The sequence below is a fragment of the Orcinus orca genome, chromosome 1, assembly GCF_937001465.1.
Source record: "Orcinus orca chromosome 1, mOrcOrc1.1, whole genome shotgun sequence".
Classification (NCBI taxonomy): Eukaryota; Metazoa; Chordata; class Mammalia; order Artiodactyla; family Delphinidae; genus Orcinus; species Orcinus orca.
Window position 1 is genome coordinate 45991285 of NC_064559.1, and position 25541 is coordinate 46016825.

Here is a 25541-nt window from a genome sequence, read left to right on the forward strand (position 1 = left end):
GAATTTTTAGCATTTGAGCTGAGAATTAAAAATATTCTTGGCAGGGACTTCCCTGGTGGCGCAGTGGTTAAGAATCCGCCTGCCAATTCAGGGGACACAGGTTCAAGCCCTGGTCCGGGAAGATCCCACATGCCGTGGAGCAACTAAGCCCGTGTCCACAACTACTGAGGCTGCACTCTAGAGCCCGCGAGTCACAACCACTGAAGCCCGCATGCCTAGAGCTGGTGCTCTGCAACAAGAGAAGCCACTGCAAATGAAAAGCACGCACACCGCAACAAAGAGTAGCCCCCGCTCGCCACAGCCAGAGAAAGCCCGCATGCAGCAACAAAGACCCAACGCAGCCAAAAATAAATAAATACATTTATTAAAAAAAAAGAAAAGAAAAGAAAATATTCTTGGCAGAAAGAATAGGAAGTGTAAAGGCCTTGAAATGAGAATGGGCTGAGCATGACAGAGCATTCGTAAGAAAGAAATTGAAAAAGAGTGCAGAGAGGTACTCAGGTGGCAGATCACATAGGGCTTCCTAGGTGAAGGAATTTACCAGAAGGAATTTACATTTTACTTAAAATCTGTAGGAAGCTGTTGAAATGTGATTTATTTCCATTGTTAAAAAGACTACCATGGCTTTTGTGTGGATGGAGGCAAGACTGACAGCACGGAGACCAGGTGGAAAGCTATTACAAAGTTAAGAGAGATGCTGGTAACAGTTGACAGTAGTGGCGACTGAGAGAAATGGACAGGTCCAGGCTGTATTTTGAAGTTAGAGCAAAACATGTTGAATAAGAGTGTGTGTGTGTGTGTGTGTGTGTGTGTGTGTGTGTGTGTGTGTGTGTGTGTGTGTGTGTGTGGTGTGTAAAATTGACTGACTTGACCATTTAGAATGCTGGTAGAGAAAAAGGTAGAGAAAGAAAAGTGGAAAGGAATTCATGTTTATTGGTCATCTGCTATGTCTAGGCACTTTATATCAATTACTTCATTTAATGCTCACAACAATTGCAGAGGTAGATATTATAACCCCTCCCTTTTTTTTTCTGAGATAAAATTAAGGGAGAAATATGTTAGGTAAATTGTCCAAGGTCCCATGACTAGCAGAGAACAGTTTCAAATCCAGGTCCATCTGACTCAAAACCTGTGTCCTTTTTTGACCTAGTATCTCTCTGGGGCTGTGAAAAGGCATCAGTAAAGACACAAGGTAAGTAAAGGTATGCACAGGAAACATCAGTGTTCCTCAGTGTGACTGGAGAATGTTCACAGGGGAATAGTAAGAAACTGAACTGGTTACAGCCTTTAACAACTCTCTCTTCTCCCAGAATTTCACCATGATGTCCTGTAAAACTCTCGGCTTAAAGCATCTCTCCAGCTCCACCTCCCCAGCCATCCACACTTACTGACTTCCACTGCCAAAACTCCATTTGTGAGCATTTTCTGTCCATCCTATGGATGTGATTTTCTAGAAGAGCCCAGGTTTTCTGAGTGCTGCACAGGAGACAAGAAATTTGGTTCTCCTCTGCTCCACTCATGGGGAGCCCCTTTGCTCCTATTCCCATCTCTCTGGAACCTCACCAGCCCCAGAGAGAATAATGGGGTTCCCAGTCTCCTGTGATTCTCATCAGGTATGGCTGCCCCGGCCTGCCAGTCCTCAGCCCGTTCCTGAACCCCAGACATGGTTTACAGAGCAGCTGTGATCTCCTCAGCCAGCTGATAAGGTGACACTTGAGACTTTTCACTCTAGGTTTCCCAGCCTCATACAGGAATGTCCAAGCAGCACATGATGGTCTCACAGTGGCCAAGGGTAAGTTCTAGAGCCTTCCCCTAGCACTGCACCCTGAGGCTTAGCAGCAGCCTCCACTGGAAAACCAGTGAAAGACAGCCTTCCAGGTTTTGGCCAATCCTGATGCTGTTTGGCCTACACATCTCCAAACCACCCTGGACAACCTGCTGAGTTAGCCTTCGGCCAAGCTACCTGACCCACAGGATGTGGCTTTTTCTAATCTCCACAGAGGGAACTAGATCAGGTAGAGGTCCTGGATTAAGAAGGATACTACTATGTAATAACAAAATGGATAAATCCACCAGGTAAATAATTTTATATGCACACAACATTATAACATTACAACAAAGAGAGTAAAGACTGGCCAAAGTACAAGAAGAAAAAAACAGATGATAGTGTGTGATTTCCATATACCGCTATCACAAATGTATAGGGCAAGCAAATAAAAATAATTAGAAGTACAGATTTGAACAACAGGATCTTAGACATATTCTGTAGCACTTAATATGTGCCAGGCACTATTATAAACACTTTACATATTAATTAATTTAACCCTGAAAATAATTCTATGAAAGGGTACTATTATTATGCATATTTTACAGATGAAGAAACTGAACATAGAGAGGTTATGCCCAAGTTCACAGAGCTAATAAGTAGCAGAGCCAGGCTTGAAACCCAGGCAGTCTACCCCAGAACCTATGTTCTTAACCACTATGTTATACTGTCTCTCTAAATAATACAATTAACAAACTTATCTAAATTATATATAAAGAATCACATATCCAATAAGCAGAGAATACTGTTTTTCAAACACACTCAAAATATTTAGAAAATAATAACTGACCAAACTGGCTCATTCACAAAAGCAGTCTTTACAATTTTTTAAATAGAAAAAAAGTATGAATTAAAGTTAAAAGCCTTAAATGTCTGTATTATGAATAAGATAGGTAAAAATAAACATATAAATTTCAAAGTTAAAAAGAAACAACAGAACAAAACTAAGGAAAGTGGAAGCTAAGAAACAATAAAAATAGGGCAACAAATTAATAAAGTAGAAAACAAAAAAATAGAGATGATCAAAAAACCAGAGGCCATTTTCTTGAAACAGACAAACTGATCATGAAGAAAGAGAGGGCACAAAGAAATAACACTGGAAATAAAAACTGAGTCATTGGTATGGATACACTAGAGTTAAACTTCCTTTACTGCCATCTTTATCTTGGTTGCAATTTCAATGGGAAAAATTTTAGTTTAATCATCAAACATGATGATAACTTTAGTGTATTCTGAAGAGGATTATTTTTCTTTTAGATTAAAGGAGTTATTGTATATTCCTAGTTTTCTAAGAGTTGTTTGTTTCCTTATTTGATAATGGATATATAATTATATTGAATGCATCTACTGAGATGATCATATTATTTTTCTCCTTTTACTAATATGATAAATTACTATTTATTTTCTAGTGTTCAACTAATCTTCTTAGCCTTGGGATTAAAACAACCTGGTCATTACATATGTCCCTCTTTATATATTGCTGGATGGATTTGTTAATATTAATTTTTGCATCTGGATTTATGAGGGAAGTTGACCTATAATTTTTTTTTTTTTTTTTTTTTTTGCGGTATGCAGGCCTCTCACTGTTGTGGCCTCTCCCATTGCCGAGCACAGCCTCCGGACACGCAGGCTCAGTGGCCATGGCTCACGGGCCCAGCCGCTCCGCGGCATGTGGGATCTTCCCGGCCTGGGGCACGAACCCACGTCCCCTGCATCGGCAGGCGGACTCTCAACCACTGCGCCACCAGGGAAGCCCTGACCTATAATTTTTCTTTCTTGTATTAGCCTTATCAGATATTGGTACCAGGGTTATGCCAGCCTCAAGGAAAGTGTTCCCTTTTTTTTTTTTTTCCATGAAGTGGTTTCGTAGAATTGTGATTATTTTTCCTTGAATACCTGATAAAGCTCTCTGAGCAATCACCTGGGCCTAGAGTTTTCCTTGTAGGCAGATATTTTACTATAAATGAAACTTTTTTAATGGGAGAAAATTGGATACAGGAAAAGAATACAGAAGGAAAAGTATGAAGATATGAGAAGTGACCTTTCAACAACATGGCAGACTGAGTTGACGAGGAAGACACTCACCCTACAAAACAGAAGTGCTGGATAAAACATAAAATTTCCTTTGTAATAAAAAGCCAAGCTCAAATAATAAAAATAAAGGGAAATCTCCCAAGTACCTAAAATAAAAAAGGAACTCAAACCAGAAGTAAGCTTCAGTTGTCACCATGTCAGCAAAAGAGGGTGTCAGATCCTGATACAGGGCTTGGCTGCTAAGATTTTAATGCCCACTGAGTACAGTTTTCAGAGTACCCTATTTAAAGCCAAGTCCTATCAGTGAAACAGTGATCAGGAAAAATTCCTCACACTAACCTAGAAAATTGGCAAGAAAGTTTACTATCTATTCAGGTATATAATTGGGAAATAAATCTTCTGAGGCTAAATTGAAACCCTAAGCAAGAAACATAGAAGGGTTTAGTAGGAATTGTACTAACTGCATAGTGCAGGAACCCAAAGCCAAAGAAAATCTGCCCACAAGCTAATTTTAGCACCTCAACAAAACCAAATGCAAAACCACTCTGTAGAAACACTAGTAAGTACACAATCCAGGGTACGCTAGACTCCCTGCTAAGGATGCACTCACAGTCAACAATCAGCAACCACACAAGGAAACAAACCACAATGAGGGAGAGTCAGCAGACCAAACAGTTGGAAGAATCTGCACCACTCTAAGAGGTAGAAATAATACAACAATATTAAAGAGACTGTAATATTGAAGAGCATACAACACAAAATAGGCAGATTTGAAAAAGAACCAAATGAAACTTCTGGAAAAAAAAAAACAACTATGGTTATTGAAGTTGAAAACTCAATGCTGACTTAAAGAGTAGATTAGGAGCTTCCCTGGTGACGCAGTGGTTGAGAGTCCGCCTGCCGATGCAGGGGACATGGGTTCGTGCCCCGGTCCGGGAAGATCCCACATGCCGCAGAGCAGCCGGGCCCATAAGCCATGGCCACTGAGCCTGCGCGTCCGGAGCCTGTGCTCCACAACGGGAGAGGCCACAACAGTGAGAGGCCCGCGTACCGCAAAAAAAAAAAAAAAAAAGAGTAGATTAGAAAGAGTTGAAGAGAACTTACGAAAGATTTGAGAAAATTATACAGAATGTAGCAACGAGAGAAAAAAAAGGAAACTATGAAAGAAAGAAAGATAAAGAGGCTTGGAGAATCAAATGAGAAGATCCAAAATGTACTTAATAAGATTTTTTTGAAGGGGATATTACAGAATAAAGAGAGAAATATTTGAAAGATAAGAACTGTCCAGAAATGAATACAAACTAAAGTCCTCAGGTTGGGGTGGCAAACCAGGTTCCAAGCAGGAAAAATAATAGCAAATCCAAGCTTAGACAATAAAGAACTGCAGAAACAGAAAGGCAAAAGAGATCAATCTTAAAATAACCAGAAAGAAAAGACAGCTTACCTAAAAAGGAATGACAAACCGAGAGAAGACTTCTCATCAACAAGTCAGAAAACAATAAAATATCTTCAATGGGCTAAGTTAGGTACAGAATTCTACCTACCTACTAATCAAAAATTAAGTTGCTATAGACCCTCAAAAAAAAATAAAAAAGACCAAAAGGATTTCCTATTATTGGAGGAGGTCACTGAGAGGACGAGACCTTGAGCTGGAGACTCCTCACCCCCTTCTCTCCTTAGAATGTATGTTTGTTCAGACCACTGTTACCAAATTAGGAGCTACTTCAGGGGCAAAGCCTTGAGAGACTAATGTGTTTTTGAGATCATTCTGTACTGTATACATGACTGAACCCCGTTAAGGGCTCCACATAAACTCCAGTTGGTGGATGTAGAAATCAACTCATCTTGTAGCTACCCAAGACAAGTCTCGTATGTAAGTGCCTTTTCTTATTAAAACTGCCACTTATGAATCTAGAGTGGTCTTCCTCCTTCTTTGGTCTCTCCTTGCCCTCTGTATATACCGGGGGGTTCAAATTTCTCCTGGGAACTCCTGAGGTTGTGAACCAACACCTACTTATATACAATTCCTGAAGAAAACTACTAAAGAGGGTAAATAATTTAAGAAAGAATGGAAAAAAATATCTTGATATCTGTTATAAGGTAGAAGGGGGAAAAAAACAAGTGAAGTTATCAAAGGAACAAATTAAGTCCATATAAGGTACAGTTGATAGGTTGCATATTGAATGACACTTTTCCAATACTCCAGAAAAATTCCTTGGAAGAGGTGAAATTTTGAAAAAATCTTTTAATTACAGAAGAGAAAATGTCTGGCACACAGAGAGACACTCCAACATAGGGTGTGGCTTAGGAGAAAACTTCAAGGCACAAGCGGGATCACCTGACCCAAGGGCTTAGTGAACAAGTTCACCTAAGAAAAGCACGGAAGACCCTCTGGGGAATATGAAACAATAGAAATGAGGTTTTCTGTGTGCTCCAGCAAAGGACTCTGAAGTGGAAATAATGAACTAAACAAAAAGCAAAACAGGTTTCACTTTGAATCTAAAAAATTAATATTCCAAGTAGTACAGTATCTTTTTAGAATTTTGTTCTCTACTGCTTAATGAAATTATGTATTTTCTGGACCTTCTACTTGGTAAAAAAGAAAAAGAAAGAAAGAGAAATATTAAATATTCATCTCATGTATTTACCTCTTCCCCATCAACCATCAGTCTCATTTAACCAGCCTCTCCCAGTTGATCTAGGCCAGAACAGCTACTGAGTTGCCCTGAAGCATTTTCGATGACAAACAGAGTGACTTCCAGCCTGGGAACTTCCAGGAATTCCTCCCACCTAAGAATAAAACAATGCTTAAAGGGAACCTCTCAGAGATTTAGTGCTAATGGAAAAATTGCTCCAATTTGTGTCTTTGAAGTTTCCTAGAAAAGAAATCCATAGGTATACAAACCCAAAATATTTTGGAACACACACATAATTCCCAGAATTCCTAGCTTCTGTATAATTTCCCCCATTTCAAAAAAATGTCTCAATATCTCCAAAAGAAAAAAAATCAAATAAAGCTTTATTAAATGTTTTAAGAGCAAAAAAAAAAGTTTTAAGAGTAAATGCTCTAAAGTATTAAGTGATTTAAGAGTAAAATTCATCATTTTTTTAAGTCAAATTATTTCAAGGACTTAAATAGCATCCTAAACATATTAATACCTCTCTCTGTAACTCCCACTGGGAACCCTGTTCCTATCCAAAGAGAGCTCAGAGCTTAGAGCCCATGATACTCCCTGATGCAAACATTTTTATTAGAAACTTACAGCATGAACTGAGTCTATAGCAAAAGAGTTAAAAGAGTTTTGTTTTATTCGGTGTTAATCACTGGATGGTCTTAATATGGGCTGAATTGTGTCCTCCCTAAAATTCATACATTAAAGTCCTATCTCCCAGCACCCTGGAATGTGACCTTTTTTTTTTTTTTAGAAATTAGGATGTTTCAGATATAGTTAGTTAAGATGAGGTTAAGATACTGGGGTTGGGTGAGCTAATAATTCAATATGACTGGTGTCCTTATCAAAAAGGAAAAACTGACACAGCACACAGGGAGACCACCCTGTGAACATGAAGACAGAGATCTGCGCCTGTACAAGCCAAGGAACACCAATGATCGTGAGCAAAGCACCAGAAGCCAGGAGAGAGGCATGAAACAGATTCTCCCCTACAGCCCTCAGAAGGAAACAGCCCTGCCAACTTCTTGATTTCAGCTTTCTAGCCCCCAGAACTGTGAGACAATAAATTTCTGTTGTTTAAGCTACCCAGTGTGTGGGACTTTGTTATGGCAGCCCTCACAAACTAACACGGTGTTCCCGTTGCCATGCCTTCCTGGGCACATCTTCTCAATTTCACACATTTCTCAAAACAGAAGAAGGTGCCAAAAAATAACCTGTAGAAAGCTATTCTTTTTCAGGAAATTTTGTACATAATGTGAGAGTTCATATAAGCCTCAGTTGCCTCCTACATAAAATAAATTTAACATCGACCAGTTAGGTTTTTTGTGAGCCACACAATGTACCTAGTTCCGTGTCGGTCCATAGTAATGACTCAAAAAAATAAAATGGTAGCTGTTATTATTAGAAATAAAAATGATGCTACTAAGCCTGTGTCACTAAGATGTGTGAGCTGAAGTGTTCCCTCAGGAGTCCCTTCCAGCCATGCTGTCTGCAACAGATGACTTCATCAGGCTCCAACTCTCCCAGGGCCTGAACTGGTATCTTAAATTTATAGCCAAGTCTCAGACTTTGCAAACAGCATATCCTGCCCCGCTTTACATCACCATCATGTGCGATCACTGCCGCAAATGCAAATCATTCCTCTTCCCTTTTCCTCTCATCCTGTTTCCTCTCTCCTGACCCATTCATTCACATCCTATCTCCTCACAAATCCTGTGGCCTTCCAAACTATCTTCTCACAGGCATTCCACATCTAATCCCCACTTTAGCTGAAACAAGGTTCTCCATAGATGACGCCACCTCCCCTACAGCCCTCCCCAGTGGAGTCTGCTCATTCTTCAACATGCCATTCTGAGGTGTGTGCCACCTGACACCCTCTAACCTTCTTCATCATTGTCATCTCCCATCTGAAGACATCTCAATGAATCCTTATTAAATAAAAATGTGATGCCTGACTCACTGGCTTCCTCAGCATTTTAAGCTGTTATTATCCAGGTTACTTTAACACACATGTTCAACACTGCAGACTCAAGTTCCTTGATTTCAATCCCACAATCTTCATTTCTACTCAAGCTGAATTCTATGATCAATCACTCTGGCCATTCTTACCAATGAATCCCAAATTCTTTGTTATATTGTCCTTCACATGCAAAATCTCAACTCTTGTCAGTCCAGCACATCCAGATTTGACTCTATGATCTGTCACTTCAGTCTCTCTCTTATCAACATTCTTCTCAACCATATCTTAGTTCTTTAGCCACAACTGCTCAACGAAATCCCAGTCCTAGGTCAAACAAGTGATTAAACTCAGCAATTATACCCAGGCTGCCGAGAGCTACTGGAGAAAATCACAAAGGTAGGCAGTATTCAAGCATCACAAATTCATCTTCTGAACCACAACTCATCCTGGAAAACTGTCTCTGTGTCCACAGGTAACTTCTACCTCCAAAACTCCACCATTTTTCTACAATCCCTTACTTACCGTTCTGCCACTTCCCTCCTCTCAACAAAGGACCCTCCTTTCTGTTTGAGAAAAAGAGTCCATCAGACAGGAAGTCACCCAACATCCTGCATCCTCAACTACCACCTTGTCCATGACTATACCTATCAATGGTCTGCTTCTCTCCTATTACACTCAACCAAAGGTCTTCTCGTGCCAACAGCCAATCCTTCTACTTTGCATTCTATCTCCTCTTACTTCCTCAAAGTCCTGGTTTTATAAAGTATCTGTTCTCCCTTTGGCATATTTTATCTCTTCTATTCTACTGACTTTTCTAGCAGCATTTAAATATTTATCCTCTCTCCCACCTTAAAAAATGTCCTTTCTCAACTCTAAATCCCAATTACTAATGATTATTGAGAATTTACTGTGTGAAAGGGATTGTGCTAAGTTTTGGACATCTAGTATTTCACTCCTCACATCAACCTTATAGAGTAGTAATACTATCCCCAATTACTGAAAGTGAAGCACAAAGAAGTTACAATCACACAACAAGTAATTGGTGGAGCCAGTCTTCCAACCCAGGCATCAGACTCCAGAGCCTATGCTTTAAACCACAATGTTATGTTTCATGACAGAACCACACTGCATTCATTAGCTCCATTTTCTTACCTGTCATTTCAGCCTCCTGACTCCACAACTCCAATGAAACTGTCTATTTTATTTTAATCTTTTGGTTAAAAGCCTTTATTTTCAGTAACTTTTTAAATGGATAGAGTTGACAACTTCTCCTGCTTTAAACTAACAACTTTTTAGATTTCCAAACCCTGCTCCTTCCTGTTTCTCTTCCTATTTACCTGGACTCTCCTTTGCAGAATCTTTTATGCATGTCCCTTCTTTTAAATGCTTGTGTTCACCATAGTTCTTGCCCGTCTTCCTTCTTTTCTCAGTCTACATACTCTCTTTAGATGATCTCGTTCATTCCGATGGCTTCAGCTATCACCTATATAAGTTTCAAGTGGAGAGGACAGTTACCTGGCACTATTCACACTAACAGTGACAGCTGGAAATGCTGAGGGGTGGAACCTGGAGACTGACAGGCCAGCCAAACAGATTCACACAGGGAGACATTTACTTTCATAAATTTACCATCAACCAAGATCTGGCTCTCAGACTTGCAAACTCAGAAACTTTAACTTGACACTGTCAGAATACTTTAAACAACAGAGGCAGATGTATAAAACTGGTATGCCAAAATGTGAGTTACCAACGAGGAATATAACTGTCTGTGAATCTGAGGTATATGCCAGTCTGACCAGAGCATTCTCTCACCATAAGTAAAGTTCATGAGGTTAAATTATTTGGAGGCTGTTTGGTGAGAATGGAACCAAAATAAGGAGAGTTAATAGTATGATCCAAATATGTAATAACATCATTACATATTTATAAAGATAAACAGTCTATCACCACAGTTGGAACATTGCTCATGATGGACTAGTTATTTAAGTGTAGAATGAACTAACACTCCAAACCGCAGATAGAACTTGGCAAAAATATATATATCTGATTTAAAAATGGGCAGAGGATCTGAAGAGACATCTTTTCAAAGACATGCAGATGGTCAACAGGTAAATGAAAAGTACTCAACATCACTAATCACCAGGGAAATGCAAATCAAACCCACAATGAGATATCACTTCACACCTGTCAGAATGTCTACTATCAAAAAGGCAAGAAATAAGAAGCGTTGGTGAGGATATGGAGAAAGGGAACCTTTGTGCACTGTTGGTGGGAATATAAATGGGTGCAGTCACTATGGAGAACAGTATGGAGGTTCCTCAAAAAATTAAAACTAAAGCTACCATATATATGATCCAGCAATCCCACTTCTGGGTATTTATCAAAAGAAAACAAAAACACCAACACAGAAAGATATATGAACCCCCATGTTCACTGCAGCATTATTTACAATAGCCAAGATATGGAAGCAACCTAAGTGTCTGTTAATGGATGAATGGAAAAAGAAAATGTGGCATGCATACATATACACACACACACACACACACACACACATACACACACACACACACAGAGGAATATTATTCAGTCATAAAAAAAATGGAAATCTTGCCATTTGCTACAACATGGATGGACCTTGAGGGTTTTATGCTAAGTGAAATAAATCAGATAGAGAAAGACAAATACAGTATGTTCTCACTTATATGTGGAGTCTAAAAAAATTTTTTTAAAAACTAATGGATACAGGGCTTCCCTGGTGGCACAGTGGTTAAGAATCTGTCTGCCAATGCAGGAGACATGGCTTTGAGCCCTGGTCCGGGAAGATCCCACATGCTGCAGAGCAACTAAGGCCATGCGCCACAACTACTGAGCCTGCTCTCTAGAGCCCGCAAGGCACAACTACTGAGCCCATGCTATTGAGCCCGCATGTCACAGCTACTGAGCCCGCCTGCCTACAGCATGTGCTCCGCAACAAGAGAAGCCACTGCAGTGAGAAGCCCACGCACAGCAACGAAGAGCAGCCCTCGCACACCGCAACTAGAGAAAGCCCACGGGCAGCAATGTAGCCCCAACACAGCCAAAAATAAATAAAATAAAACAAACAAACAAAAAAACTAATAGATACAGAGAAAAGACTGATGGTTGTCGGGGCAAAGGGTGGGGTGGGCAAAATGAGAGAAGAGGGTCAAAAGGTACAAACTTCCAATTATAAAATAAGTAAGTCATGGGATTGTACTGTAGAGCATAGTGACTACAGTCAATACTGTACTGTATATTTGAGCGAGGCTAAGAGATTAAATCTTAAAAGTTCTCATCACAGAAAAAAAGTTTCTAACATGTATGATCACAGATCTTGACTTATCGTGGTGACCATATCACAACACAGACAAATACCAAATCGTTATGTTGTACACCTGAAACTAATATTATATGTCAATTATGCCACAATTCTTTTTAAAAGGAACTTGGTTGTACAATGTCTAAGTCTGTTTCTGTGACTCTTTTTTCATTGCTGACCTCTCATACTTTTGGTTGAGACTTTATTTTGGACAAGTTAATGTATAAGGAACTTATAACAAAGACTGCCACCCTGAGAGTAACAGTGCATCTTAAAGCTAACTTTACATATCTTTTCTTTCATTGTATGCCAATTTCATATTTTAATCTACAGAAGGCAATCATATTTCCCTTTTTTCCATGTTCTAAGGGCCAAGTCCAGTCTTTTGGACTTTATTAATAGCTCAGAAATCCATACCCTTCTTCCTATGCCCAAGTCCCCTCAATTTTCCTCCCTGAATTGCTATGATGGCCTCAGATTTCAGCTCTCAGCTCTCAGGACTGCCTTACTCCAATCCATCCAAGACATAAAGATCTAAAATGAAAACCCAATCATGTCACTTTTCACTTACAATCCTTTCAGCCTCCCAAAAGCTTTCAGGATGAAATCCAAACTCCTTAATATTTTTGATTAAACTGCTTTTACTCATGCACTTTCTCCAGGTAACACTTCTTCCAGAAAACCTTTGCTGACCATCACCCTCCTGAATTCGGGATCAGGGACATGCTCTCAGCTCACACAATTCCCCATGCTGTTTTCCCCACTATAAAATGTTTCACAGCATATAATACTGTTATTTCTCTTGCCTTTCTCCCCAAAGACTGTTAACTTCTTGTAAGCTATACCTCATTATCTTTGAATCAAAAGCACCTAGCACAGTCCTTGACAAACAGGGAGTTTATTACCTATAAATAGAGATAAGCAGTCATAAACATCCTTGAGAATGGTTATTATTTGCCTGGTAAGAGACAAGCTATAAGCAAAACCAAATTCTGATTTACTATCCATCAATTAAAAGGCTGTCCTCAACCTAATAGGGGAAAAAAAAAAAACCTTCATCCTGTGGGAGTCATAGACGATTTTTCAAAATAGAAGCATCCCTAACAAACTTAACATATTTGATATATCAAAATTCGATTCCAAATGCTGGTAGCTGGCGCGATGGCTTCAAGTTTACTCCGCAGAGCTGAAGCGCTGGCCATGCAGGCCCTGACGGCCCGCGGTCCCAACGGAGTCTCCATGGTGCCCTCTATGGCATCTGGAGGTGGTGTTCCTACTGATGATGAGCAGGCATCTGGGCTGGAGAGGGAGGTCATGCCGGCTTCACACAAGGGACTGGACCCGTACAATATGCTCGCCCCAAAGGCAGCCTCAGGTACCAAGGAAGACCCTAATTGAGTCCCCTCCATCACCAATAAGCAGATAGTGGGCTGCATCCGTGAAGAAGGCAACAGTGCTGTCTGTCATCTGGTTCTGGCTGCACAAAGGCGAGGCCCAGTGGAACCCATTACAAGCTGGTGCCCTACCAGCTGGCCCACTGAGCCCCTGCACTAACTCACTCAAAATGTGATGTAAAGTTTCTTCTTTCCCATAAAAACTAGCCATTACATTGGCTCCTCCTCCCATTAAAAAAAAAAAAAATTTGATTCCTACACTTTGAAGTTTTCATTGTGCAGAGCAAAACGTCTCCATATCCTCAGAAAACAACCAGTGACATGGGATCTACACTCTCAGGTTAAAATAGTCTATCATCCTAGGAAACAAAGTTATCATTATCATTGTCTAACCAAAATCTCTCACTCTTAAATTTTAGTTCATTTCTTTTAGTTAGATTTCTCTTTGACTTAAAAGACCAGTCCATTTCCTCATGAAAACCCTTTTCCTGTAGGATGTGCCAGAGGCAAAGGGAGACTAATAGCTTCTTGGCTCCTTTTTCTATATATACTGAAACTGAAAACATTCAACTTGAAGTTTAGTTCATATAAATTGGTATAGGTTTTCAAGGTCTGAATGTGCAATACTTTCCTAGTAAAAATCTTTCTATTCTATTGCTCAGAAAAATATTCTAAGAGAATCTTTTCATAAAAGAAGTCCTAGAGGTTTTTTTTAACACTTTGTAGGTCCTGGAGAAACATACAAAGTCACTGAGGGCTCAGAAGTTTTATTACAATGAAACTTTTAAGCGCAGAGACATGTAATGCTGCTATTTCTCCCAGTGAATCAAGTCCTTGTCACTTTGAGTCTCTTTGCAGTCCCTTATCTTTCACTATATTATGATCATTAAAACCATGGACTTCAGTAATAATCTACCAATGCACTGATTTTATAGATAAAGAAACAAGTCTGGCAAGGTTAAACGATTTGCTTAAATGACAAGAATAAGGAAGAGAACACAAATTTGTTCCAAATTGGACATTCTTTCTACTACATCACATGGGCATTTTGTAAAATACTGGTTGAATCATTTATCAAAACTAGTTTCTATTTTGTTCTATTTTATATTTGTTCTATTAGCTTCATGAACAAAACAACCTTTCCAGTAGCTGGAAACAGCAATATAATTCCAAAGATTTCCAATTCCTCTACTCCCATTCTATTTTAAATTCTCTCCAAACAGGCTTTCACTCCCATCGTTTCTTGTTGAGACATCAATGATTTCCACGTTGCTAAATAGATTAGCCAATTCTCGGTCCTCTTCTTAACTAACCAATTAGTGCTTCTTCCTTGGAAAGCTTTCCTCTCTTGATTTCTAGTTATACTCTTCAATCTTCAGTTTCTCAGGCTACTCTGTTCTTTTATCATCATCTCTGACTGCTAAACATTGGAGTATTCCAAGGCTGAGTCCTTAGACCTTTATTAATTCTTCATTAAATCGGTCCTTTAGTGGTCCTACCTAGCCTCAGAGCCCTGATTACCATCCTATATGTGCCTCTGGATCCCAAATTTATGTATCTGACCCAGACCTGTCCCCTTGAATTCTAATCTTATATATCTAACTGCCTTTGTAATATCTCCACTTGGGTAACAAAGGCATCTCAAACTTAAACATACCCCAAAATAATAGCCTCAGTCTCCCACTCTTTCTCAAACCTACTTCATGCTTGTTCTCCATCTCAGTAAATCGCTATGCTATGCTTCTACTCACTCAAGACAAATCCTCAGAATCTCTCTTATCTTCTGTTACTTTTCTCTCACATCTAGTTCGTCATTAAATCCTTTTGGTTGAATCTCCAAAATATACATAGAATCCAACTATTTCTCAAAACTTCCAACTACCAACTTTACCCAAGATATACCATCCTCTTCTGCACCTGGCTCTGATGACCAGGGAGACTGTGCCACTGCGTCCCACAAGACACCTTCTAATATAAGGCCACTCTTTCAAGACCAGGAGACACAGCTGATATACTTCATATATAGAAACAAACACAAAGAGTTAGGCAAAAGGAGAAGACAAAGGGATACCTTCCAAATAAAAGAATGAGATAAAAATCTCAGAAAAGAACTAAACAAAACAGAGATAGCAACTTACCAGATAAATAGTTTAAAGTAAGTAATAGCCATAAATAAGCTTAACGAACTTGGAAGAAGAATGGATGAACTCAGTGAGCTTCAACAAAGCTTCAACAAAGGTTGAAGGTTAAAGAGAGAATCTTAAGGTTAACGGTTAACCTTAAGGTTAAAGGTTAAAGGTTAGAGAGAGAATCAAAGGTTAAAGAGAGAATCTTAAAAGCAGCAAGAGAAAAACACTTAGTTACATACTAGGGAACCCCCATAAGACCATCAGCTAATTTTCAGCAGAAACTGTACAGGCCAGAAGAAACTGGCACAATATATTAAAAGTGCTGAAAGAAAAAGCTTACAACCAAGAATACTCTACCTGGTAAGGTTATCACTCATAAATGAAGGAGATATAAAGAGTTTCCCATAAAAGAAAAAGCTAAAGGAGTTCATCACCACTAAACTGGCCTTACAAAAAAAAAGTATTAAAGGGACCTCTTTAAATAGAAAAGAAAAGCCCATAACCAAACTAAACCAAACCAAACAAATTATGAAACAGAAAATCTCACTTGTAAAGGCAAACATACCAAAGGTAGTGGTTCAACCACCTATAAAACTAGCATGAAGGTTAAAAGACAAAAATAGTAAAATCATTGATATCTAAAATAATCAGTTAAGCAATACACAAAATAAAAAGATGTAAATATGACATCAAAAGCATAAAACATTGAGGGTGGGGAAGTAAAAATGTAGTGCTTTTAGAATGTACTTGAACTTAAATGACCATCAACTTAAAATAGCCTCCTATATACGTAGGTTGTTATACATGAACCTCATGGTAATGACAAACACAAAACCTATACCAAATACACAAAAAATAAAGAGAAAGAAATACAAACACAGCACTAAAAACAAGTCATCAAATCACAAGGGAAGAGAACAAAAGAAAGGAACAGAGGACAACTACAAAAACAACCAGAAAACAATTAACAAAACTGCAATAATAATAATTATTATTCTATGAATTATAATTATTCCTATGAATAATTATTCTAAATGTAAATGGACTAAATGCTCCAATCAAAAGACACAGGGCAGCTGAATGGATTTTAATTAAAAAAGACCTATATATACACTGCCTGCAAGAGACTCACTCACTTCAGGTCTAAAACACACATACTAAAAGTAAAGGAATTAAAAAAGACATTCCATGCAAAAAGAAACAAAAAGAATTGTTGGAGTAGCAATATGCATATCAGACAAAATAGCTTTAAAACAAAGACTAACAGGAAACAAAGAAGAGTATTACATAATGACAAAGGGATCAATCCAATAAGAGGATTATAATACTTGTAGTATGCACCCAACACAGGCATACCTAAATACATAAATATTAACAGATATAAAGGGACAAATTGACAGTAATACAATAATATTAGGGGACTGAAACATACCACTTGCGTCAATAAATAGATCATCCAGACAGAAAATCAATAAGAAAAAGTTGGCCTTAAATGACACATTAGACCAGATGGATATAATAGACTATTATAGAACATTCTATCCCAAAACAGCAAAATACACATTCTTTTTAAGTACACACAGAACATTCTCCAGAGGTTAGGGGTGGGACTGAAAGTTCCAATGCTCTAATCACAGGGATGAGTCTCCTGGCAATGAGCCCCCATTCTTCAGTGGGGTTCAAAAGTTACCTCATTAACATAACAGAAGATACCTTTACGGATCTCATCACTTAGGAAATTTCAAGGGTTTTAAGAGCTCCTTGCCAGAAAAGGTGACAAAGCCCAAATATTTATTTCATATTACAAATCACAATATCACATATGTTCACACAGAAAAATGCACACAAATGTTTATATTAATAGAAGCATTATTCATACTAGCCAGAAAGTGGAAACAACCCAAATATACATCATAGATTAAAAGATAAACAAAATGTGGTATATCTATAAAATGGAATATTATTTGGCCATAAAAATTAATAAAGTACTGATTTATGCTACAACATGGATGAACCTTAAAAACATTATGCTAAAGTTAAAGAAGCCAGTCAAAAAAGACCACATATTATACGATTCATATGATTCCATTCATATGAAAGTCCAGAAGAGGAAAATCCACAGAGACAAGAAGTAAATTAGTAGTTGCTTAAGGCTGGGAGGAGGATGACACGTGGCGGCGGAGGGGAGGGGTAGAGGACTGATAACTAAAAGGCACAGGGCTTCTCTGTGCAGTGAGGAAAATGTTCCAAACTTGACTGAGGTGATGGTTGCATGTATATATCTCTGAATATACTATAAACCACAGAATTGTACATTTTAAATGAATGATTGTATGGTAAGGGAATTATATCTCAATAAAGCTGTTAAAAATTAATGATTAAATGTGATTCTAGAAGTGAAAAACCCATCTTAAGCAGAGGTAGCATCAAAAAGTTGACTTGGCTTGCCATGACCCTGGTCCTCTCTGGTACTTCCTCCTACCATGGGTTATGCTGCTGCCCCTCTAACAATAGCTTCCTACATACACATTTTCTGAATGATTTTATCACCTCCTTGTCAACTTGTTAGACTTATTGCTCTTGTATGTCTGTATTTTCCATGTATTTTCATTTTTACCCCCACCTGAAAACACACACCTTGCTCCAAACCATAACGCAGAGGTCCAAACAATCATCTGTAAAGGCTTGAAGGTCTTTGTCAAATGCCTGAGACTACAGCCCAGATCTTACCCATTATTTCATCTAGCTAAATGCAAAAGCAGATGTCCAAGGATTTTGAAAAGCTATAAGTAGTCGAGGTGATTCATATAATTACATTAAATTACACACACCTTTTCTTTGCCTGTCAGTTGTGTCAGGGACTGTGAAAAACCACCACACGTAAAACAGTCGTAAAACGTTACAGTTGGACATGACCTTAGCGATGTTCAGATTCAATTCTGCCATTTTATAGTTGAGATAACAGATACAAAAAGGTAGATAGACTTTTCTAATGTCACTCAGTAAGCCAGCAAAACTCCATTCAAGGCCCTTTCTGTCCACTGGCGAGCACAAGCTGATAACCAACCAGAAGTACAAGGGAATCAGAAACTCTTGATGACTGTACACACACACAAACAGAAAATGACACACAAAGATAATATTACAATCCACTACAGTGAGTTAGTGAACTTAATTAAAGGTTATTAGTATGTTTTATTTCCCTCTTTATCTTCAAAAACACTTTGGTCTTAGCCTCTCTACTTTGAATCACAATGGAACTAGAATTAATCATTTTTGCTGAATTATACATACAATTAATTTTATGGAACCAATTTAAGTTAATCATTTTCTCATATTATTTAACTCAAAATAGCTATAATTTCTTAGCCATTTGTTATTAGCATACCACCTTTCCCTACTTTGAATCATGATTGCCAAAGTATAGGAAAGTCAACTACAACAAACTTGCCCATTTGGTAACAACTGGAAGGCGGCACACTACAATTTATTACAATAATTTTTCATATCGTATCAAAATATGATGGTGATCTAGTTTCCATTTATGACTAGAGGCAATTTTTGTCTTCTGCTTACAGCAACATCATTTCGTAACAGTTTTTTGGAGGAAAGCAAATTGTGGTGTTAGAGAAAAGATTTTTTACTTTTTTTTAGCTTATTTCAGATTCATCCCTATAGAAGAAACATATTTAGCCTATTCCAAAATAGCAAAAGTCTTGGACCACATCACAATTGGCATCTTGACATTTAATAAATTAAAACATTATAACACACGAGGTATCTCACGGAGGCAGCTAACACAGTAAATGATCGTTCAATTCTTCATTCAAATATAAAGAACATATCACGTTTGATCAACGTAGAAATTACTAAGATATATGTATATCCCGGAAGACTAGGATAGGTTATGGTTTTCATCACTTAAAGAACAACAACAAACAAAAATCCCAGAGTTCTATTTCCCTCTAAATTCCTCCCCCTGCCAATTTTTTTAATAGCTGAAACCTGCCACATTTAATACCCAGCAATGATTTGAACTCATATATGCTTGTCAAATGCACGAGGAAAGAATCTGAGATTCTCAGTATCAAACTCTCATTGTGAAGAGGTTGTGTCAAGGTCTTCCAGTGCAGAGACAGATTTCAATAGAAATGTGGGAGAACAGTGGGGGAGGACTTTTAAGAAACCACTGCTTTATTTCTTCAACTGGGCAGCCACTTGTGCTAATGAAACTCAGGTGGATGTTATAGACAGCCAACCCCAGGGCTCCCCCGGCAGTGCTACCCTCAGCAATGACAATGAAGGCTCCTATGAGCCTCGTAGAAAGGTGCCACTTTAAAGAGAAACAAAAAAGTAAAGAGGATCAAATTCCAGTGGAGCAGCTGAAACCCATGGCTTTAGGGCAAAAAGTAAAGTGATTGTGCTTCAACTACCTTTAAAGAGCACCGCCATACCAAATTTCAAGCATTTCTACTGGATGAGACACGGACATAACATTTATTACCATCTGTGAACCTAACTAAGGATGATCTGGTGCAAAGAATTTGAATAGATTCAATTAAGAAATGAATGGCTTCTTCTTATTTTCATCTCTTCAGTTCATTAGTAATCACTGCTTAACAAGCTTCCTTGTGTCTCACACTACAGGTTTTTCTCCCCCCTACTTGAGAGTTATCTTGAGTACGCTCTCAAGCTGGATGTTAGCTCTTAAAGTATTGCTGCTGAATACCCATGTCCCAATCTGCCTTAATTAAACACTTGAGTTCTAAAATTTTTAAGTTAATTTTTAAGTTAATTAACTGCTTTTGATGTCGTTGCTCTGGTTCTGATTTTCATAATTCCACATTTCCAGGTTTGGGTACCACCGTACAATCACCCTAAACAAGCCACCTCCATGGCTGAGACTTTAGGTATCAGAAAGCAAACCCAGATACAGGCGAGCAATTCTTTGTTACAACTGTATTCAGCTACACATTTTTTAAAAATTGTTCTGAAACTCACACAAAATTTCACAGCATAAGAAACAATGTAATCGTAAGGAATAACAAAGAATAAATATTTCCCTTACCTGGATCATGGAAAGGCACCAAAGCAAAGTTGAAAAGAGGTCTCTTAGGTCTTTTCAAAGACGTCTCCAAAATTTTGGAAGCCCCCTCGATAACCTGAACTAAATCATCATACATGGAACCCGTCACATCAAACACAAAAGCCAACGTGGAGGCCCCCTCGGGAATTTCCTCAGCCCTGATCTCTGACTGGGGTCTTGCTTCCTGAGCCTGGGAAGTATAAAGAAGAGTGAACAGGAATACTGTGCGGACAATATCCCAGGAAATCATTTTGTCTTTCTTTCCTTTTTTTTTTTTCCTGAGTGCCTAAGCACTGTGCTGAGTCCTCCTCAACAACAGGCAGCGGGTTTCTTCTCGGGGCAATTCATTCGACTCCCGAAACCTCTTTGAACTCGCAAAAAACTGGGCGCTGAGAATCAAATGGGGACAAGCACCAAACCCGAAACCCTGCAGGGGCCGGGCGGGCAGAGATGCGGCAGCTTTTCTCCAGACGCAGCCTCCTCCGGGACAGCCGAGTGCCCGCGGCCCGGGCGGCGTGTGGCTGAGTGCGGGCGGCGCGCCCGGCCCATGCCCCGGGGGCCGTTCCGAGCCAGCGGCGCCGCACAGAGTCCGCTGCCCTTGCCGCCGCCGCCGCCGTTGCCGTTGCCGCCGCCGCCGCCGCCGCCGCCGCCGCGCCGCGCTCCGCCGGGCCAGCCGTCGCGGCTCCCAACTTTCCACTGCGCGCCTCCAGCCCGGGAGCTGGGAGGGGAAGGGAAGCCGGGCTCGGCCTCGCCTCCTGATTGGCCGGTGGACGCCCCCCGCCTCCTTTGCTCTTGGGCGCCCCCAGCTGCTGGAGGACGACTTCTCTCCACTGATTCTCGGGTCAATTCAGTACCTGGGAAGCGCTCCCAGTATCCCCTCCGCACCCGCCCTCGTTGTTTCTCACTTCCCAAACCCCAAGGTAAACAATGGCTTTCAAGAATGTGTGGCAAGAACCCGAACCGAGGGACACCACGCTAACCAGCACTAAGGGAATTGTATTTTTCTACGATGCACAACGCTGCTTCAGACACCTCTATCATAATTCCCCTCCCCCACCAAGAAGCCAAGACCTCCCCCCCTCCCCAGCCCAGCCTCCCGCTCTCAGCCCGCAACTCAGCCCAGCCGGGAGGGGGAGCTGGAAAGTTCTCCCGGCTGGGCCGAAGCCACATTCTCACTCTTTGATCTCCTCAGGGACTGTAGAGCTTTGGGGAAGGGAGGGAGGACAGAGCTGGATGGGCCAGAAACGGGAGGAAGGGGAAAAGGGCTGTTGAGGGAAATGAGAGAAAGACAGCTGGAACTGGGTAGTCACTGATTGTAGTTAGGAAAGATGGTAGAAGGGAAAGCAGCTGGATGTGGAATACAGGGTGGCAGCTCAGTGCAAAGGATGAAGAGGGAGAGAGGGAAAGGAAGGGGGTGCGGGGGGGAGGGGGAGAGAGATCATACTGAAGAGAAAAGTTAATTTTTTTAAATTTCACTATCAAGATTCATGTTTGCTGAGCAATATGAACCCTCCCCTCAGCATAATGAGGCAGAATAATATCCTCATTTCACACTTCCTTCCATAGAACACCCATGTGCCAAGTCTCAGCCAAAGATCCATTGAAAAGGTGTTCCCTTCTATGGCGTTTTCTCGCTAATAAGTAAGGAAACCTCGCCCTGTAAAACATTACAAAGTTTTTCCGTGTTGTAATTATTATACACATTTTGGTACTAATAACAGAGATAAGAAGGGGGACAAAGAAAGTCAACCATAAGCTAAGGATTCCTTGCCTCTTTTTAATAAAAACATATTCACATCCTGCAAAAGGAGCTGTGGTCTGGATCCTGGCATTTAAAGAGGGGCCAGCAGGCATCTTGATCTGAGTTGGAATGTGTGTTAGACCACCCATCCAACACGGAGGTCGCCTGAGGAAAAGCCAGCTCCCCTGAGCCTTTTATAGTCTGCAACTGTCTTCTCTTTCAGACCCAGGGACTCTGGACCCTGAGTGTATGATACCTATAAGTCACGTCATTTAAAGGAAGCAGCCTGGCCATTTGGAATGAGTGGGAATATGAGAGGAAAGGGGGAACGTTCTTCCTTTCTAAATAGTATTTAGAAAATGCTATTTGAGTAACCTACTCCTTTGTTTATCTAAGAGGGATTGCATTCTAAATCCTGGAGATTTCACTGAGACCTGAGCTGTTCCAGGTGTTCAAGGGAGGTGGTAGAGCCTGGTGATTAAGGCTTCTGGGTCAGATAATCTGCATTCAGCACCCAGCTGTGACACTTAATAACTGTGTATCTTCAGCAAGTTACCTATTTCTTTATGCCTTCGTTGATTCAGCTGTAAATGGAAATAATGACAGTACCTACCTAATAAGGATTCAATGATCTATCTTGGTAATTGTTCCGTGCATACTTGAAAAGAATGTTATTTGGTGGAATGCTCCATAAATGTCAATGAGGTCAAGTTTCATAGTGTTGATAGAACATTCTGTATCCTTACTGATTTCTGCCTTCTTGTTCTATCAGTTACTGTGAGTGGAATTTAAATCTATGACTATAATTGTGGATTTGTCTATTTCTTCTTGTAGTTCTATGAGGTTTTGCTTCATGCATTTTGAAGCCTGTAATTAGAGGCATAAACACTTAGGATTATTATGTCCTCTTGACTGACATTTTTATCATTATGAAGTTACATTCATTATCCCTGGTAATATTATTTGCTGTGGAATATGCTTTGTCTGATATTAATATAGCACTCCAGCTTTCTTTTGATTAGCGTTAGCATGATATATCATTTTCCATCCCGTCACTTTTAAACTATTTGTGTGTTTATATTAAAGTGTGCTTCTTGTAGTCACCTTACAATTAGGTCTTGCTTTTTTCATGCAAACAATCTCAGCCTTTTATTGGGCTATTAGACTATTTACATTGAATGTGATTATGGATATGGTTGGGTTGAAATGTACCATCTAGCTATTTGTTTTCTTTATGTCCCATCTCTTCTTTGTTTCTTTTTTCCTGTTTTTCTGACTTCTTTTAGGTGTACTGAATATTTTTTATGATTCCATTTTATATTTATTGCTAGCTTATTAGCTATAACTCTTATTTTATTTTAGTGGTTGCTATAGTGTTTATAGTATATATCTTTATCACAGTCTTCCTTCAAGTAATATTATACCACTTAACCTCAGAATAATATACTTCCATTACTTTCCTCCCAACATTTTTGGTTAGTCATCCATTTTATTTTACATTACTGTATTTTAAATCCCACACTATATTAATGTAATTTTTAAAGTAGTCAATTATCTTTTTAAAAGATTTAATTAATTCTAAAATTAATATATTTACCCAGGTAGTTACCATTTCTGATGCTGTTCATCTCTTTGTGTAAACCCAGGTTTTCATCTGATGTCATTTTCCTTCTCTCTGAAGGATTTGCTTTAATACTTCCTGTAGTGCAGTTCTGCTGGTGATGAGTTCTTTCACTTTTGTGTGTTCAAAAAATTCTTTATTTCACCTTTGTTTCTGAAGGTTTTTGGGTTTTGTTTTGTTTGGGCTTTGGGGTTGTTTGTCTGTTTGTTTGTTTTGTTGGATAGAGGATTCTAGGTTGGCAGGTTTTCATTTTCCTTTCAGTACCTTAAAGATGTCACTCCACTGTCTTCTTGCTTGCATTGCTTCCAGTTGAGAAATGTCTCTCATATTTATTTTTGTCCTTTTATATGAACCACATTTTTTGTCTCTTGATGCTTTTAATAGTTTTCTCATTATCACTGATTTCGAACCATTTGATTATGGTGTGCCTTGATGTGGTTCCCCTCATATTTCTTGTGCTTGCAGATTGTCAAGATTCTTGCATCTGTAAGTGTATGGTTTTCATCAAATTTGTACATTTTTGGCCATTATTTCTTCAAATATATTTACCTCCTTTCCTTTGCAGACCCCAATTCACACATATGAGGCCACTTCAAATTGTTGCATAGTCAACTGATGCTCTGCTCAGTTTTTTAAATTAGTATTTTCTTTTCTCATTGTGTTTCATTTTTTGATAGTTTTCATAGTTATTTCTTCAAGTTCACTAATCTTTTCTTCTCCACTGTTTATTCTGCCAATTGTCCCATCCAGTGTACTCTAAATCTCAGACATTGCAGTTTTTATCTCTAGAATTTCTATTTGGATCTCTTTTTTTTTTTTTAATATCTCCCCTGTCTCATTTTAAGTGCATGAATATCTAGAAGACAGTTATAATAACTTTTTATGTCCTTGACTGGTAATTCTGACATCTGTACCAGTTCTATTACAGCTTCAATTAATCAGTGTTTCTCCTTATTATAGGTTATATTTTCTTGCTTCCTTTCAGGCTTCATATTCTTTGATTGGATGTCAGACATTATGAATTTTGCCTTTACATTATGAATTTATACTAGATATTTTTGTATTTTTATAAATATTCTTGAGCTCTGTTCTGGGACAGAGTAAAGTTATTTGGAAAGAGTTTGATCCTTTTGAGACTCACTTTTAAAATTTATTAGGTCAGACCAAAACAGTATTCAGTCTAGAACGAATTCCCCATTGCTGGGAAAAAAACCCTTCTGAGTACTCTACCCAATGCTCTTTGATCATGAGGTTTTCCAATCCGGCAGGTGGGGACAGACCTATCCCCATCCCTGTGTGAGTGTGGGCACTGTCACCTTTATTCCTTCAAGTGGCTCTTTCCTCACAAGCACATGCTGGTCAGTACTCAGCTGAATATACAAGGGGGACCCCCTCCACCTTGGTTCCACCTCCACACACCATGGCCTGCAAAATCTCTCTGAAGATGGTAAACTGGGACAGTTATAGGACTTGCTTCATTTGTTTCCCATCTCTGTGGAATCATTGTCCTTTTTTGCCTGAGAGTAAAATGAAAAACATGCTTACAATGCACGTGGCACAATAAATACTCAGTAAAGTTTGGTATTATTATTACCATCATATTTATTTGAAGTTACAGCATTGAAAGTTTGAAGCTATGTGTATATGCATTGAGGACACAATGCTTTGGAAGGGACAGATAACTAGGGAGGCTTTTTGTTTATTTATAGAAGATCTTTTGTAGCTTCACTAACATCCTGATA

General features: G+C 39.2%; 1 protein-coding gene and 1 pseudogene across 1 annotated transcript in view; one reads left to right on the forward strand and one right to left on the reverse strand.

Moving 5' to 3' along the window:
• The window catches only part of HMCN1 (hemicentin 1), a 534342-nt gene extending 513216 nt beyond the window's left edge, over positions 1-21126 (reverse strand). Inside the window, exon 1 of the mRNA XM_004275232.3 lies at positions 20420-21126. Within this exon, the coding sequence (XP_004275280.1) occupies positions 20420-20687 (268 nt within the window). The 5' untranslated portion in view covers positions 20688-21126. The remainder of the gene's footprint in view (positions 1-20419) is intronic.
• LOC101289571 (cytochrome c oxidase subunit 5B, mitochondrial-like) lies at positions 12975-13384 on the forward strand (annotated as a pseudogene).
• Positions 21127-25541: the final 4415 nt, after the last annotated feature.